At 34.3% G+C, this 19,577-nt stretch overlaps 1 protein-coding gene across 3 annotated transcripts in view; it reads right to left on the minus strand.

Annotated features, from left to right (window-relative positions):
• Positions 1-3,806: 3,806 nt before the first annotated feature.
• LOC138315146 (uncharacterized) overlaps positions 3,807-19,577 on the minus strand; it is a 59,427-nt gene continuing 43,656 nt past the window's right edge. For all 3 annotated transcript variants that reach the window (XM_069255935.1, XM_069255933.1, XM_069255934.1), the window contains 4 exons: positions 16,736-16,821; positions 11,671-11,803; positions 7,338-7,384; positions 3,807-6,866 (listed from right to left, as the gene is read on the minus strand). In XM_069255935.1, the coding sequence (XP_069112036.1) occupies positions 6,097-6,866; positions 7,338-7,384; positions 11,671-11,803; positions 16,736-16,821 (1,036 nt within the window). In that variant the 3' untranslated portion in view covers positions 3,807-6,096. The remainder of the gene's footprint in view (positions 6,867-7,337; positions 7,385-11,670; positions 11,804-16,735; positions 16,822-19,577) is intronic.

Genomic DNA, 19,577 nt, shown 5'->3' on the forward strand with positions numbered 1-19,577 from the left:
TTTTGTTATTCAAATTTAAAGTGTACGGGTATTATAAATATTGCTATTTTGTAAATATAAAAGGCTCATTAAGTAACTGGTGTTTTGTCTTAAAATGAAAACTATTTTGTAAATTCTAAAAAAATAACCTGTATATTAGTATCGGAGAACATTTTAAAGAAAATTTTGCTCAGACTTTGTTTAAATATTCTTGTAAAATGACACTCATATATTGTCTGTATAGCAAAATCGAACACATGGACATATTTTTGTTTCATTTCCTGCGATGGATAAAATCCCTGCTACAAAACAAAATCAAACGAGAAAAAAAGGTTTGATAAGAAACCTTTTGACTTCACAGAGATGTGTGCGCCTTATCAATTAAATGAATGCTTTATAACACAAACAATCCGATATGGAGATACACATGTTTGGGAACATCCGTCGAGATATCGTAAAAAAGATAATAATTTTTGTTATTGAAAATATCTATAATACCAATAAATACTTCGCGCGGCCAGGATCATTGAGGATATTTTATGAATATGAGATAGAACCTGTCCGAATGATTTATATTTGAAAAAAATATATAATTACCATATTGAGTTGTTGGACTATTTCTACAACAAACCTTATTGAGGTATCGACGGTTGTTCAAGAATGTTTCAGTTTGTCTAAACACGACGTTCTACTCCTATGGGAATGCTTATGGAATCTCTTTTATGATCAACATCAATAGATTTATTTATTTCTTATCCGTTTAAAAAGACCCCTAGCAGAAGGCAATGCTCTTAACACAACGCATGAAACGATAGAAGTTCTGACGTGATGGACACGTAATACAGTCTGAAGATGTTTCAAAAGTAGCAAAGCATCCGAGTGTGCCAGGCAATGTCAAGTCTCTAAGGATAATGAAAAAAATACATAATTTTATTAGATTTGCAATAGTTGTTAACGGTCAAGTTAACTGCTGACATGGGGTATATCTATACTCAGTTCGAGGGATTAATTAAAAACGCTTATGGTCGAAAGAACTTGGATAAACATGTTTCCAGTTGCGATATACAGAATAGACTTAGTTGTGCCGTTCTTGGTATGTGCTGTGATGCTGTTTCGGAAGTGCATTTTCATTTGACTTTGATTTCGACCCAACCTTCTATAGCAGAAGAAAGAATGCTTACTCCTCCTGGACACTTGGTTTCATTACTTTGTACATTGTCAGGGATATACGTACACGTGGATTCAAATTGTGTTTATATTTTGTCATTGTTAATCATGTCAAGTTTAGATTCCGACCAATGTCTTTTAAACTTTATACATTTATTGTCCTAGAGTGAGAGAGACATGGAAATTTCTTTCCCCGAGATAAATAATGTTTCCCGAGGGCGTAGTTACTAATATACGAATGTTTCGTCCGTGAAGTTATGTACCAGAAGATAGTTAAAGACGGAAATCAATACAGATAAAGCTATTTGACAATACACTGAATGGAAAAGTATCAAAGACAAAATAAGTTAAAAAAAAATTTACAAAAATACCCACCACCCCACAAAAGAAAAAAAATACAAAAAAAAAAAAAACCAAACAAACAACAGCACCAAAACATTGTTTTAAAACTGTGATTAATGATTTTCAGAACACCGTTCTAACCATTCCGATTCAAAATGAAGGTTACGATAGTACTGACACTAATTTTTTAGAAGGCAATCATGTAACAATAAATTGTATTTAAGGAATAGACCATAGTTGGTTGTTGTAAAAACAAAATCCAAAATCAAGGTACGGTTGGGGGCATATCTTAATGATTTAAAGGTTAAGTGCGCGTCAAAGAGTACAAATGTACTTAACGTAAAAAAGAAATGTATTCAAAATTTGAAATTGTAGGTTCCTCATCTATCTTCTAGAAATGAACTCGCTATTTTCTGTTTCTTGTCCTCTGTGCTTAGTGGTGATGTATTTTCATCAATCAGAAAGTTATTGTATTATCCTCGGGACAATATAGTCTGGAGGCCCTACCCTTAATTCCTAGTCGTGGGTTAGGACCTCCATGCTACGTCACAATACTGTCCGTCCGAAAAAAATATTGATATTTCTAATAACCTTCCAAAATCGATAAGACAATGGTTTTTACAGATCTTCGAATGTGTAATTCTGATACGGACTCACGGGAACATCAGGTGCGTTATTACTACGTATAATAGAATAAACTACTGATTGAGACGGTGTGTCAGCCGTTACCAAGCAAGGAAAATATTATACTGGGAAAGTGAATCTAATAAATTTGTCTAAACTCTTGGTTCGTTAAAAGGAAGAAATAGCTAGCTAAAGTTATATACACTGAAGTTGATAAGTTCTCGAATATTTTGACCGGTTGTTTTTTCATCAGAAATCTTTCGAAATCCACAAGTTTTCATGAAAAGCATCTGTAGAATTCATTAAAAGCCATTGAAAAATCTGTATGATGCTCTTTAAGCATACATAAAATCCTTTGTTTCATGTGCTTTATGCATGTTTAAAGGGAAATACATTTCCGAATTTACTTTGAAAACCTCTTAAAACACTAAATGTAAACCAATGTTATTGTTAGTATTGCAATTCCCAAAACATTTGATACTGAGTACCATATTTAAAGTTCTTCTTGAATTGTAAGTATGAAAGTTATGGCATGTATAACATGACTTTGTCACACAATTTGTGTGTTGTTCGAATGTTTAATATTCAAATGGTAATAGTCTAACGGAAAAGCGGTCCTTCGTTTATATATAAAAGTCAGAATTGGTGAAACAGATAATGTAATGTAAGTTTACAATATGTTGAAGAAAATAATCTTCACTTGGACTATTTATTTTGCAATTCATGTATATCAGTCTCCCAAAAAATGCCACACCTCTTGAACATGCCCGTATGACACTGTATCAAAATTTTGAAAAGTCCATAATGCTACATTTTAATCTATCGTCTTAGACTAGTTTCAATAATCTTAAACTTAATGCAGTCCGTCGTCGATATAAGTTGTAGATTTTCTATTTCGATAAGTAAAGTTAAGTTAAGGAATACAATATCTCACAAAGAATTGACAATAGCTTCAAAATAAATATAATTCGCACTTCCCAAAACTTTTGTTTCGGGATAGCAGCCAATACTTGCTTTAATTAAGTATCAGGGTACATGTAGCATCACCATGGACGATCATAATCTAAAGTCGTCTAAATTGGCGATAAAACAGTATTTGGAAGAGACATTCAGTGATGTCGTAAAAGAGACTATTTTCTGCAATATCTACACCACACTCTCACGTGTATTGTCGTACTTTGTCGTGTTTCTTAATGTACAGTAATCAGCTCTATCGTGTTTACATTACATGATTCTGTCATCGACGTGAGAATCATTTTAAGGTGGCATGCTACAATACTATCACTTTTAAACATTGTTCCCATTCTAGGTCATTGATTAACGTTCTGTCTTTGAAGTTTAACTCGAGAGTCAAGCTTTGTGGTTCATGATAATTAACACATTGTTATCTAGGTTTCACCACCGTCATTAATAATGAGCGAGTCATTAAGAGTGTATACCGTTCAAGTAAGCGTGTGAAAGACTAAAAGAAGACCGGTGTTGGTGATAATTCATACAAATTTCGGTTAGGTAATATATCCAAACGTTTTTAGCTAGAAAGTGCATTGTATCAAATCAAATTAAAACACATACAATTCTGTGTCAAAACGCACCTGCGTTTTATGGTTTCATTTATCACTCATAAAAAACGTTATACGATATACGTGTATATGAAACACAACAAACTTCTGCAAACAAAAACACAAATTAACATAAAAGTTGAACAATTTATTTGCAAGTGCTCCTCTTCAAACAAGATTTCAAATGAATGAGTAATGTCATTAATAATACAAGATCATATTTCTAGTTTATCAAATCTCAAAATGTGTTGACACCTAGCTGGTCAATGGACATTTTGATTAAAACAAAGATATTTCTAAAACGTTCACAGCACCGTGTCTTTCTTCTATGGTCAGTATTCCGGATGTGCTGGAGAACAAAAGAAAAGTGTCTTTTGTTCAAGTGACTATGGCAATCGTTAATATACATGTTTATGGACGAACACAAAATTAATAATAGAAATATTCAACCTAGAATGACACACGGACAAATATTGTGAATATACACTTGGTGTTATGTCAACTAAATCGTATTGAAACAATATTACGTTTTTTTCTTATAGATCAAGAAGGCTTGGTCATGATATTTAAAAAAAATATCGATTATATGAAAAGCACGTGTAAAGTGTGAAGCACGTGCTCTTTTAGAATAATATATCACACTACATTAAAACAGCACGACCTAACACTGAGTTACTATATTGAGCAATGTATAGAAAAAGTTGAGAAAATAGTAACAAATATCAAAAGAGAACTGTCAGTAGCTACAAGGAGTATTCCACAACCATTCATCCAATCAGAATACCCTCTATCAAACTACAAACATTTCAGCCACTCTATCACACCGACACACCACAGTACATTTCATCAAATGAAAATCCTCATTCACACTGCGGAATACTCGACTTATTATCTTTCATACACATAACATTTAGCCAATCAGAAAACTCCATGGACACTCAACAAATTCAGCCCGTCACTGCCGCATATCCATCCAATCAGACTTCTCTATAGCACAAGTAAAAATCAACCATACAGAATACAATTTATCTAACCAATTTAAATCTTCTGTGACATTGCTGCACTTCTCATCCAATTAAAATACACAATAGCACTACAACTCATTCAACCAGTCAGATGTGCGTAGAACATTTCATCCATCCAATCAGACCACACAACGGTGCTACAGCTCACTAAACCAATCATAGATAAGTAACACATTTCATCTAATCACAGTAATCCTTAGTCTTACATTGTTTATTTTTAAACACAAATCGATGGTATGTGAAACACTGTTTATTCGGTTATATTTAGTGTATTCACTACTCTCAGATACAGATTTAATAAATAAATCAACATTTTTTTGCGATTAAATAAGGTTAAAGTATATAATTAATAAGAGTGAATGTTGAAACAAGCATGTAACAAAATTATTTCGAAGAACTTATATAAAAGATGTAGAACAGAAAAAATAATCAATAACGAATGTCACAAAATGATATTAAATTCATCAACCATTTAGTGTTTCATTAAAACTACATTAATTACATTTTTAACCATCATTCACCATGCACAAATCCATCATTCACCATGTACAAATCGCTTCTCACCAGATGCAGGTACCATTATATGGCAACATATATTTAAAAATCATGGAATTTCTTCCGTAAATATATATGTTAATAACGATATTCCCACACAATAAGTATCTCCACTGCTGTGAAATGCATTGTTAATTTTAATGATATAAATGAGACACTAATGTAGATTTATACAGTAGAAATAAAATTCACAGTCTCGTAATTGCCTTGATTTTTGTCACTTCAATTTAGCAAAGAATCCGTTGATACGGATTGTTTAAGCAAAGTAAACATCGTTAAAACAACGATAACCATCGGAATGAATATGTAGTTACCATCGCCATAGTAACGATCATTTACCATAACAACAAGGATTAAAATATTAATATTATAATATTGATGCTTTTAACGATGACTGGTTTCCAAAGATTCTATGAATATCACACAATCAAAGTCATAAAAGTTTATCAGTATACTGTTGTAATGAGCCTTGTAGAAGACAGGAATTCGTCATTGTCACTGTTTACTTTTTGTAAAATCGATAATTAATTATGTATACTTTAGATATTATTTTCCTCTTTATCCTTACCGACACATATCACATGAAATAAAATTCGAGGATAATTTATACTTTTTGGTAAATTGGTGAACAGAATTAATTTGTTGAAAATCTGATGGTTCTGCTTCCGTGTGCGAATTTGCTTTGGAACAAGTCAATCAACCAAAATTAATAATTCAAGAAAAAGAGCGGAAACGTATAACAAAGTAATGATGAAATATCTATGTCCCTTTACTGTTTATGGCTTCGATATTTATATAGTATAACTCGTATACTGGTTTAAAGATAATGTACAGTTGAAGTCTCCTTAACTATCTGAACAGTCGGTGCTCAGTTTTTTGTCCGGAGAAATGGCTGGAATTAAGGCCTCGTAGGTTTGACTGGACGAGGGATCTTCTCGTGTATTAGGGTCAAGATGTTCGTACGGATGTGAACTTTCACCCTTACTCAAGTTTGTATAATTGCCGGCTACATTGTCATTATTTTCATCTAAAACATTAATATATTGACTTGATGAGTCACATTGCTCCATCTCTTCCGGTAAAGGGGGACAACTTGGTGTTAATTTGGGAGTGTCTACACTAGCCTCACCAACTTTAATCTGACTACTGTCTATATTGGAATCTTTGACATTTTGTGACGATACGGAATCACTACACTCAGAGCTATTTTGAGTTTTTATATCACTGAAGTCTGTAAGGTGGAGAAGGTCTCCCGTCTCCTGTGTAGCGCCGCCATTATTAGACTGGGACAGAAGCCGGTCGGCCATTATCAGATTCCCATCCATTGGTTGAACAGGCTCTGTACAACAAATCGGTTTGGTCTCCTTTTGATCGCAGTCAGTTCCTACGTTGGCAGGCAAGACGCCATTTTTATGCGGGAGTGAATTTTCTCCGACAATTTTAGAGCCATTTTCCACAGAATCACAAACTTTATCGAATATGGGAAGTTTTTCCTTTTCCCATTCTTGGTTGACGTCACATATTTCCTCATATTCTGACTCGACAAGTTTAAGATCGTCACTGACGTAATCGTTCTGTCCAGCACTGTCCATATTACAACCAGTCTGCTCAACACCTGAAAGAAAATAAAAATGCATCTTAATACACTATTCTCTTGACCAATGCTTCACATTGCTATTCAGATTTTATTTTGTAAGATGGTAGACGTATTTGTTGCTATAAGTACTTTTAACTTTGATATAATAACTGTATTCTATAGCAAAATAATATTTAGAAATTTTAGAACAAAAAAAATGATGTGAAACAAAATTGACCAAATAGTATTTGTTTTTGAGAGTTTTATATCATTCATTTTTGCTATGGTTATGGTAAAAATAGAATAACACATTGTGGACCACATTATTTTCCTAATAATTATTCATATGTTTGCGTGATAACGAATTTTTACGAGTGATTAACTGTTATAAGTCTGGATTTTAAGAACCTGTTTCACAGGACTATTGCACGACTGTGAAATTTTAACGCATGTGAAATACATGGAAATTAACCAACTGAACAAAAAAATCCGTTGGTAGTAAAACGTTACCATTGGTTGCTTCATACACATCCTGACTTCTGCTCCAGAATATAAAACTGTAATCGGAAAGAAAACGATATTATACACAACATCAAATGAAGACTGAAGTAGTAAATCAGAAATCGGTTGTATTTTATTTGGTTTTATTCCATTGCGTATGTGCGTGTTTTTGAAGGTGTTATATAATAATTGTGATGACAATGATTTAGATATTCATCAGTACTGGTGTTAGCTCTAGCACCAGGTATGATATATAGTGTTATGTACTCACAGACTAACACCATTTATATGATTTACTCTTCATCGTTATTGATGACCCATGGTGAGAACTTCCCATACCAGATCAATACTTTAGCACGGCATTGTCAATATCTGTAATGATTTCAGACCAAGTAAATATGATAGCTTTGATACAGCCTCGCACAGGAAGCAGACGAGATCGCTGTTTGTCTACGGTTTGTTTGGGCTGGTGAAATGATTTTATTTAACATTCTGAACATTGTTATTATAAAATATGAGAGACATCCGTGATGATATAATGGAGTGTTGTTCGGTAAGTCAACACTGGGGAGTAGTATTCACTCTGGTGCAAAAATACTCGCAATTAAATCTCAACTGCTTTTTATACTCTTAAATATTGATCCCAAATATTAACCTACGGATTTAATGGTTTTTTGTTTTACCTGCTGCCGGTCTTTTGTGCTTTTCACAATAGAAATTGATTGGGTTTGGTGGTTTTGCTTGACGAAAGTAGTTATTGATTATGTGCATTTATGAAGCACCTGTAATTATATTCTTAGTATTTACCTGCACTTTCTGCATCTCCCTATGTCTATAGTATAAGGTTAGAATGAGAAAAAAAACCAGCTTAACATGGTATGACTATCTGTCTTAATCGTTATAACCATTTTCTTATTGGTTTGATAAAAAATGTTAATTTTACCTTGCATTATTCTTTTTTGAAATCTGCTATCCTTGAGATTCATACATTTTTAACAATTAAATAGCCTTGTCTAAACTGTTTTATTCTCCTTGTATTTACCTCGTACTAACTGTATACAAATGATAATGTTACCTATTCTGCTTGTGCTAAACGTTCCATTGTTCGTAAAAAAGTATCCTTTAATGTCACAAAATCAAGAGTATTGAACCTGGGATTCCTAAGAGAGAAGTTAAAACATCTACAGGAGGAAAAGTAGATTGTCTATTGATTTTCGCAGAAGTTAAAAAAAAACTTAGTGGATAACAATTTGTTTTGTTTGGGGATTCAAACTCTAGGAGAATAAAGAGTCACAAAGGGGGTGTTTGCACTAGCATATCAGCATTAAACAATAAATCTAATACTACAATAGATACCTTATAAAGTGAGACGTCGATGTGGGTCGTATGTGCATGCAAGAATTCAATGAAACAGCACTTGAAACCTCTTTGAACAAGGGAAATTTGTTACCGTAAGTGAAATGAATCCAACCATTGGTCGTGGACAGAGTAATGTATCAACTGGCGACCAATAGAAGGCACTGAGTACCACGTGTACTGATGACATTAAACATTAATCCAGGGCGAGGAACTCAGGTGCGTTCGGTTCTCGGTTGTCTATATATTTAGTGTGTGGACTTGTTACTTGAAAACAATAGAAGAGTCTGATCCGTGGTTTAATGGAATTTTGGTGAGAACTAGCCTACACACGCCATCACACAGACGACTCGTATAGTCAGACCAACACTTGATTGCATGTTACAGTGGACCAGGATAAATAATTCAAATAAAGAACTTAACAAAATCAACAATAATGTAGGACCTACGTTAGGGTTTACCAAGATCAAAAATGTAAGTGAGAGGTTTTCGAGATCAGTAATGTATGTGAAAGTTACCAAAACCAAGCATTTGAGCTAATTGCAATGATAAGTATTAGTATTGCAAGAAATAATTAATGAAGATCAGTTCAAAGTTCTACAATAAGAAAAGGAGTTTTCCAAGATCAACAATAAGAAAAGGAGTTTTCCAAAATCAACAATAAGTGGATCGGCAATGGCAATTGGAGTTTACCTGATTAAAGAATGCAAGTTAAGATTTAAAGCAAAAAAATGTGATGGTAAACCAGTCACGACATTATACATTTAGGAAATATCGTAGAATGATTTATAGGTTTAAAACCACCATTTTCTCATCCCTATATGGATTTGGTAGTTAGCTGACTGGCCATGTTTTATCTTTAAAGCACCATTAAGTCCAAACATTTGGCATTCATCGTTCTATATCTCTACGTAGCGAAAGCAAATTGTCTTTTGCATGTAAGGAACAAACATGTTGTCTATTTCATTTAGCATTGCTATTTGCCAGAATAGCTGATCGATTCATGTACATATTTATGCTTGAATGTGAAATGTGATGCTTGGTAATGGTATGTATTATTCAGAAGTCATGAAATAAGCTTCAAATTTTAGTGACGGGATTTCTGGATCGAGACTGTACTAAGGTGCAGGGTAAGTGGGCGTGATGGAAAACTGTCTACAGGGGCCTTCTAGTTAGCGCCATCGGCTAGATATTTAACTATAGAAACAAAGAAGTCCCTAATTCGAACCTTGTGGAGACATTGATTTAGAATTATTTGAGATGCATTAAAATATTATACACAATGTATATTTAAACTAATTGTGTAATGTACCGTTGTGGTCTTCTGATTAAGTTTTGTAATGACAGAATTGTTACGTAATGGACACAGATGTAGCGAATTGTGACAAGATAGGCGGACGTCTACTAATCCTTTCATCTGACTGCCTTTTGTGTACAACTTTGGCTCGAACCAAGTTCGTGTCCGTAGTTTTGTGAAATCTGGAATGCCAAACAGTTCTTTGATGGCAAGCGATTTTAATGTCAGAATTATCTTTGATGTGAAACATGTTAACATCAAATATCGCTGTGATTTCAAACATAGCCATGGTAAAAGACATATCTCCATTGCATGTACGTTGGAATCAATCATCAACAATATCATTTTTAAAATCATATGTAAGCCAAATCTGAAATCATGTTTGACATCACACTGACGTCACATTTTCATTGCTGCACACATTCTCTGTATTGATTGTAGTAGAATAGAGTAGATATAAACGGCCATCCCTAGCTAGACGGACAAAAAGATTTTTATTGAAAATCTATACATTTCCGTCTGAAACTAGGGTAAAGATGACGTATCTCTGACACACTGCACGAATACAGCATGCTGCTCTATTTGTAAACGTAACCAAAAGATGCCATCTTTAAAATCACGTGACTGATCTCCAGGGTAATCCCCGGACAGGAATAACAAGGTTTTCCCGTCACGGAGATAAGCTACCGACTACTTCTATAAGGTGATTGACGGCGGTCTATACATGTCTACCATGTATTCCGGGCTTCTAATGGATTTTTATCTTGTATCGATAATCTCCTACAAAGATTTTACCAATCATTCCACTGTTTTGTCCATTTACACAAAAGGATCACAATCTTTTTATGATGCATTTCATTCCGTAATGAAGTGACATTGTGATACAGTCAATACATTATTGTGCCTTTAAAAGCAAAAGCGCAATCTTACATGACATAATTTGTAACGGTTCTATGATTTAAAGTGACATTTTATCGTGTTATTTTCTACTATTTTGTATGATAAACTATCAGCTTGATTGTGGGAAGATATGGGTGGAACAGTGACAGTGCTATCATGGCGTGTAAAACAACAGTTCCCCAAAGACATGGAGCTAGTTTAGGTGATGTCTTTAAAGATACCTAACCAAAGCAAATATGTAACATTGTACATTAGGCAGACACTGCACTTTAAGTACAAAGAATTGTTGAGGTGTTTGACAACGAAAACTTTATTACGGATACCAGGTTGAGCATAGGATATCTTAAAATGGATTCATATTTATGTCGATCGTACTTTAATAACAATATTACGTTTGTCATTTATTCCCAAATAAACCACCAATGTGGTCAGTATTATTGAAACCATGTGTATTTAAGATAGTCTTTTTTTCATTAGCTTGTAAATTTATTATAAGCCCCGTACATAAAAATTGCCCCATCGTTTGTAACGTTTTGTTGAATTTTGAGATTTAGGCGTGTGATTCCCATTAAAAAAAGCTAGTTTAATTAAGACACGGTAAATATCTTCATCAAAGTGTTTCCATCATCAAAAGGATGATTTGTTTTCTCAAAAATACAAAATTAATTCCAATAGTTTGTTTGCCAATGCAACTATCACAGTGTGTCTGTGTCTACTGTTCATGACTGCTTATCTTTACCGTATCTGATCTTGCCCCCAGTTTCAGAATTATGAGGGTTTGTACCGTACCTTCTCCTGCGTTTGTGACAGAAACTGATGATAAAGACGAGGCCGATGATGATGAGGACAGCAGTGGCTGATCCGAAGGTGATGGCCAGGAACCTCTCATCGGACTCATTCAGTCCATTACTACGGGCAGCGGCTGTAACATCAAACCACACTGATAAAATATATTAGTTTAAAATGCAATTGAGTTAAACTATCCATTAAACGCTATTAAACTTTGATTGCCCACTAATATTATTTAACTCTCGGTAAATTAAAATCATAAGTGTTAACCTTTCCTTCTGATTATTTAAAAGAGATAGTAAAAAGCAACGGTGCCCTCAAAGAATGGAGATAAAGCCGGGTACTCATTAATAACTCTGTTAATAGTATAGATATCTTGTTTGCCATTAAATTTCATAAGAATTTAAAATACCAGTTAAAATACTTTCAATTTCAAATGGTTAATAAGAGTAAACTAGTCATTAAAATGTATTAGATGTGAAGTAGCTGTGGTATTAAAATGGATTTCATCTTAACTAACTGTTCAACCCTATTAGAATTAACTGTCGCAAAACAACACTGTTAAAACAAATCTAGTCAGTCAGTTGTATAAGGCATTTCCTCATAATAAGGTCACACGATAGTCCTGAAACTGACATCATTGAGCTGGAAGTTATTTCTTATTTTGCAACTGAGCGTTTGATTACAAAATAGATTGATTTATAGCTAACATCAAAAACTAATCATTACTATTTTATGTCTGCATTATGAAGCAGTTTCTTTAATCAAAATTTGCAAAACAACCCGTTTTCGGTATGATGTATGAAATAATAAATGACAAAATATTTTATGAGAAAATCTTGCTAGGTCTTTGAAGTCTGAGTACTATTGTAATATAACCTTTTCTATTGATTATTAAAACGAGATAGTAAAAATCAATGGCGCTCTCAAAAAATGGAGATAAAGCCCGGTTCTCATCAACAACTCAAATCATCATAAGGACTCTTAGATATTACAAAACTTCACTTCAGAATAGAATAAAAAATGAATTTCAGTACAATAGAAAGAAAACTTTTTACAGGAAATACTAACAGTAGGATTTACTCGGAGAAGGAACATCTTGTATTGTCATGAACTTTAATTACTGTACCGACATTTGTATATCAGAATAACATCAATTGCGATATATCATCTCAACTCGGAAAATGATTATCCTGTCATTTGAACGTGGCCGAGAGAAGTGTTTCTGACAAGGCTGTCAGTCCCAGACGAGCCGGAGGCTGTATGATACAGAGGTTCTTATTTACATCGCGATTACGACGATCCATTACACTCATTAGTGACGGCGTGTCCTGGGAGGACATCCTACCTTTATTCTCATCACCACTACTGATAACGCATACCCGATAGTTCAACCATCTATCATTTTATACATGATTGGGAAATTAATCGTTTCATCAATAAAGTTTTTCCAATCACTGGGCAGCACATTGATGGATAGGGAGGGAAAGAAAAATATGATTACGCGAGTCTGGTACAGTTATGAATACTCTGTGCAGGAAATGAAAACGAGCCTGAAGCTCCATCCAATTTGTTTTAAGAAGTTAATCAGTGTAATTGGTCGTCCATTGTCGCCATGTTACTAAGTAGGTTTGGTGACACATAGGGACACCAGTGGATATCATGTTTACAGAGCAGGAGGGGATATCTGTTATCATAGCAGACGGGATATAAGGGAGTAATATCCAGTCCGAGACACAGAATGAGGGAATGTGTGGGCATCATGTTGTCTGAGGATAAAAGGTCGGGATACTAAAGTGGAGGAAATGTGTATCGTATGGTTATTAGATGAAATGTATTATGAGGAATTTTGATATTATATAGCTATCAATCTGATTAAAAATATAGATCGTTCTGATAACTCCGGTTCTTTATATGTGAGAATCCCTTGTGATCTTTATTTTAATTAGATTGTATAGCTATGCGAGATATGAACAATTACGTAATAAACAAGTTTTTGGTTCCTTATTGTTAAAGCATAGATGCATGTTTATATACACTATTCCTATAATGCTCTATACAAATTATAAAAAAAGTTTATATTACGACATGGTGATCTAACTTAAGGTAGAAGGTCCCTTTTTTGACCAAATATGTAAAAAAGAATTTAGAACCAAGACGAGACCTTAAACCTTAATATAACGTCCAAAATTCCGTCCTAAAACACACACATATTTCATTCTGTAATGCTGGATAATTGCGGCTACAATTGCTAGAATACGATATTTGTTATACGAAGGATGCGTTATAATTATTCAGTGGTTTCGTAGTTATATGACAATTAGATATACTTTATGTACTTTAGATGACACAAAGGTGAGCGGAGGACTGGCGGAGGGTCGTGAACGAAGGGAAGGGAACTAGTCTAGGACCCCACAGATAAATGTTTGCGAGAGAATAACATACTGAAAGCAAGGTCAGCTACAGAGATATTGGGAGACAATGACATGTTTCCATCGGTAGATATAAGATGGATGATCAGATTATTGAGTGATCATCAGTGTATTGTAATGTTATATGAAATCGTCAAGCCAAAAGTTACCACCACCAATCTGAATAACCACGTACTGGTTGAACTGCTAAGCTATGTATATAGCACTATATTGGTATAGGTTTGTCATTATGCAATTTGATCCCAAAGGACATGCAAAGCTGGCTAAATCATCTTTAGAGATTGGTATATGCTGGTATCATATCATGTGGAACTTTGCCTACAAGCATGCTTTACTTATGTTCGGTATATATGTGTCACAGTCAAACGTATAACTAGTTCTAAGTCGAGATAAATTCATGTTTCTGGTATTGTGCGACGTTTTCGCTTGAAAAACGGAAGACCTTGCCGGAATGTAATTGTAGAGAAAATTGATGTGCTAATAAATTGATTGTCCTCCAAAGCTAACAGAAAAGCGATGGAGGACACCACGTCGTTATACTGTCTGTTCTACACAAATGTATATTTGAACCACAGGAAGTAACACAGGAAGTGCTTTTAGTCATCGCCTAATCTCGAATTTTCTAGTCCTTGAATGTTTTGCTTTGTCGCATTTTAAATTGATAAAAGACATTTCACGTGTAAAGCACTTTCAACAAATCGATAAAATCAATTTTTGTAAAGTGTATTACACAATTATGTCATAGCCCGTAAAAGATGTATACAATAATACAATAATACACCGTTACTTATTCATGAACCAATATTAAAATTGAGTTCCGGAACCTTCCTTAGCTTCACATTCACAGTCAGATCTGGCGACTGGATTCTACAGTTAATTCAATGAGATGTATAAACGCAATATACGGGTTTTATAATATTTTTATCTACAGTAGATACACTTCGTCATTTAACTTTAGGGAATCTACTATTTACCAGTATGTAAGCAAGCGTATTGTGGACGGAGACCGACAGTACCCGTATGTTGGAGACTCATGTTGGAGATGATACATCTAGGGGATAAGATATGTGCTGGTAAAAATCTATATCAAAAGCTGTGTAGTTAAAACATCCTGTCACACCTAACGATATTAAAATCCTTGACTAAAACTTTTCTGAAGGACTGTGTGACATTGCGGATCAATTCAACGCGCATCATCGGAGATCCGTAGTACGCTACGCTAAACTTATCTCATTTATCATACACACTTATGTATAAAGTGCATGTGATAAGTGCATCTTAAGCGTATTGAAATTATCTGTTGGTCACCGAAGATGGTCTCCTTGTGAAAAGTACATTATGAAATCAACCCATTGTACATTATCGATACTTTTATGTTTAGCATCATTGACGACAAAATAAAGGTCGTGATGCAATTGGTAAAATGTTCTGATGTATTAAATGTGTTGTGTAAATTCCTTCTATGTCGATGTGAAGTTTTCAATGTATATCAATCTGATGGACTTAGATGTAATTTATATAAACACTATCACACATAAAGTCATTCAATTACGAAAAAAGGGGGTATTAAGGAGTGTTGTGTTTCCAGTATCATAAGCTTTTTCTTTCAATGCTACTTTCATCTAAAAGTTTAGAAATTCTATCTCTGACGGAAACATGTTGATTCCTGGTTTCATTTGCTTTGAAATTTTGGCACCAAAATTTAATGAAGATGAAAGAAATGGAATGAAATGTAAATAATTCAATCCCATGTTGTGAAATGTATATTGAATAAATTGATGGGAATGGTTTTCTAGTTATCTTTCATTTCCTTGTGATGAGTTTTAAAGCCGATTGATTATAGCAGGTAAACAACCAATTAAAAACCACGTGATTATTACGCCGGATAAATGTTGGGTATTTGGTGTATACTGGTCGGGGTTTTTTCCTGAGGGGATGGTGTGTTCTGTGTAAAGAAAAGTATGGGTGATCAGGAGATGTACGGCCAAACATGGAAATGGAGTAGTTCATTAGTATTATGTACCCAAATCAGTATTATAAGACGATTTTTTGCATCATGCGGTGAAGGCTAACCATGTTAATGCATAGTGTTTACAGACGGTCCTTGTTATATGTGTTATATGGAAAAAGACTGCGCCACGTGCACGGTACCGTAGCGTTAGAAGGTTTAGTATTGTTTGTGCCTGATCTTCGCTTTTAGGGGAAATGGTGTGATTTTGGTGGCTAACCCAGGACCTTATAAGACAGACCTATTTTTTAGGGTTTTTGAATGATTCCGCTATACCATTGAAGTCACGTAGCCATATTTGAGATCGTTTGACTTGTTGCTGAGGTTGTATTATGCAGCTCTGAATTAGCATCGCAAGGAATCGTGTAAGTTGGAACTATCCACGGTTTTATAAAGCAATACAAAAGGAATTATTCTCCAACTTTTATTAGTTTATGATCAATTATTGAATTAACTAGATCTTTGAAGGAGGACGGTGAAGAAAGGGATTGCTACAGGGATTTGTTTCAGCAATGTGTATCATCATATCCAAAAACTAATAAGATTAGGATCGTACTAATTAAAATCATCTCTTTCACATCAGTATTAAACAACAGATGGTATCTCTGTAGTATATAATACGTACCGTGTTTACACTCCGAATCGTGAGGACAACACACATACTCTGTTCTGTACGTCCAATCACGACTCGGGAAATTAACAAACTCTGTCCTGAAAAAAGAAATAACATGATTTTTATTAATTTGGAATAATAAGTGAATTATTTAACATACTTAGAATAACACCGATTGGATTAGTTCTATTACATTGAATTGCGTGTATGTAAACCGTGCGACGATGGGAGTATGATAATGTCTTACCACTCATTATCATGACTAAAATGGCATAAGGCAATCAGGAGTATGGTTTGTAATTAATATTTATAGGCCAAGTATATCGTTTTATGTGTTCAAATACAATTAGTGTATATCGAAAATGTCAAAAGAACTGTTTTATTATTTAATAATAGGTTATATGTACTCATTCATCCTTTGCTGGTCATACAACATTAACAGTAGTTACAAATATAACAGTAGTTACAAATATGACATAGTTTAGAGAGTACCAATGCAAATTTCTGTGTGTCATGCAAACGAAACAGAGTATGTTTACATATCTAACATACTATCGTTTAGAATATAAAAAACAGCACCAAGCGGAAGGTGACAAAGAACTATTACTTCTAAAAAAATCTCGTGGAGTAAAATGTATATGTATGCATCAGATAAGACTGGGTATGCAGAAAATATAAATCTGCATTATAGTGAATCGTTCTGTTACAGCCATGGTGAATTAATATAGCTGTACATATTATAAATGTACCGATAGAACTGTATGTAATTGGTACCCAGCCCCTCGCACATGTGTGGGGGATCATGAGGCAGAGATTTGTACAGGATTTAAACATCGTACAGAAGATCCCGTACGCATTAAAATAGTCTCACTAGTGATGTTTTTCATTTGAAAATAAGATTGTGTTTTCAGCAATGCCCTTTACGCTATAGACAACTCCCACAAATTAATGCAGAACATGCATCCAATTAAGCCTACAGAAGGCTGCGTCTCGGCCAGTGTTTTACAGGGCGATGGAGGTGTGTGTTTAAACACTAAGAAGGGAATTCGAGCAATAAACAGCGAATACATTTCACATTCCACGTGAGGATGAAGAAAGATTTAATAAATATTACAGGTACCGCCATTTTGGAACATCATCAAATGAATATACCCCAGTCGAGGAATCTGATGTTATGTGTTTCTAGCTTGATTACATCGGAAACCTAATATGCTACATCTCTTTCACAGAATTATGGTGCATCAAAATGAAAGTAGTTTATCACATTAACAGTTCCTCAATACCATTTTGCCAAAATGTTAAAAATATTTTTTTTAGTATAAATACATTAATATTTTCTGTATTGAAACGTGTCTATCACGTCACCGTGATGAGTAAATCTGTAAGGAGTGTCGGTAACAACGTTTTATGTATGTGAATTCAAGTCTTATTTTGTAATATATACCTTACAATATTTTAATGACTAACACCTTCGCTGCAAAAGTACAGCAATATGTCGACGTATATTAAATATGTAGAAGATTCTATGATATTAGATTCTTTCACTAGTAATCAATGTCACGTGATGTATCTAAGGTTTTTATATGATGTTCTATCTGATGTGTGAAGCTCGTTTCCTTCTAACTAGACCAGGCCTGTGTGTTTGAGCTTCATTACAACCTTATGGTGCTTCTAGTCACTCGTTTTGAATTCATACATCAAAAAAATAAAGATGCAAGCATACTTGTGTCTTATGTCAGAGAATCTTATAAGTACATTTATATAACGATTTAGAATAGCTCACTCAGAAGGTGCGGTTTAAAATGTATGTGTTTCATGAATATTTGAACGTAAATCTATAGTATTTGGCGCATTTTTCTGCGTTGAATATCGAGAAGTATCAATCACGAATTCAAATCCCTGTTGTTTATTTGATCTGGAAATATAAACCATATACAACAGCCACATTGAATCTGTTACCATGGTTATTTGAAAAGTTAGCTTGCGAAATAACGTATTGATGAAGTCAAAGTCATGAACAGAAATTATTTCCTCGTTAGTTTGGTATACCGAGTTATGACAGGGGTCAGCTAAACCTAAAATAACTATGAACGACTTTGGAAACAATGCAGACAAAATAGGTCAAAGCTTATATAGATAACGATCAAGTTAAGACATTAATTATTGCTCTATAATAGGTTTTGACAAAATGATAACAGCAATTTATAGAGTTTACACTCAACCAATCGACATGGGACACACCATTCTCACGAGTTCTAACGAGATATCGCGAACTTCTCAAGAAACACATTAAACCGAATACTTGTGTGGCTTATTTGGACGGAAACAATGTCAATGAAAAAGTGTATGTTAAATACATTTATCGTCAGCCATCAACAAGGGATTTGGGCTTGGAACAATAAGAATGTACATGTTTTATACATTTATCGTTAGTTACCAACAAGGGACTTCGGGTTATGCTCATCTCCTACAGTAGTGTTTAATCTCCCCTCCCTCTGTATACCTCATTATACTAGAGCATTCCTCCCAGATACCGCCATATTGATTGGTGCATGACGGTATAGAATTTTTTGATATCTAGTAATAGAAGTAACGTCTGAAGATGGTCAGTGGAGATTTGGGCCTATTAGAAGCTGTCAGGCTTGCTGGAGGAGTAACGGCCGTAAGTGTGATATGTAACGATGGAGAAAGACTTAACTGTATAAATATGTATATTGGCTATCACGAAGTGTGATGCCCGTTTTTCCCCATGGAATGTAACATAATATATCCGACTTTTCCATTACACCGAGCACAAACCTCGGCGGACCCGCAACAAAAAACAGAAAGGATGAGGATATTTATTTACCGAATT

Source organism: Argopecten irradians, chromosome 2 (genome assembly GCF_041381155.1).
Source record: "Argopecten irradians isolate NY chromosome 2, Ai_NY, whole genome shotgun sequence".
In the NCBI taxonomy this organism is placed as follows: Eukaryota; Metazoa; Mollusca; class Bivalvia; order Pectinida; family Pectinidae; genus Argopecten; species Argopecten irradians.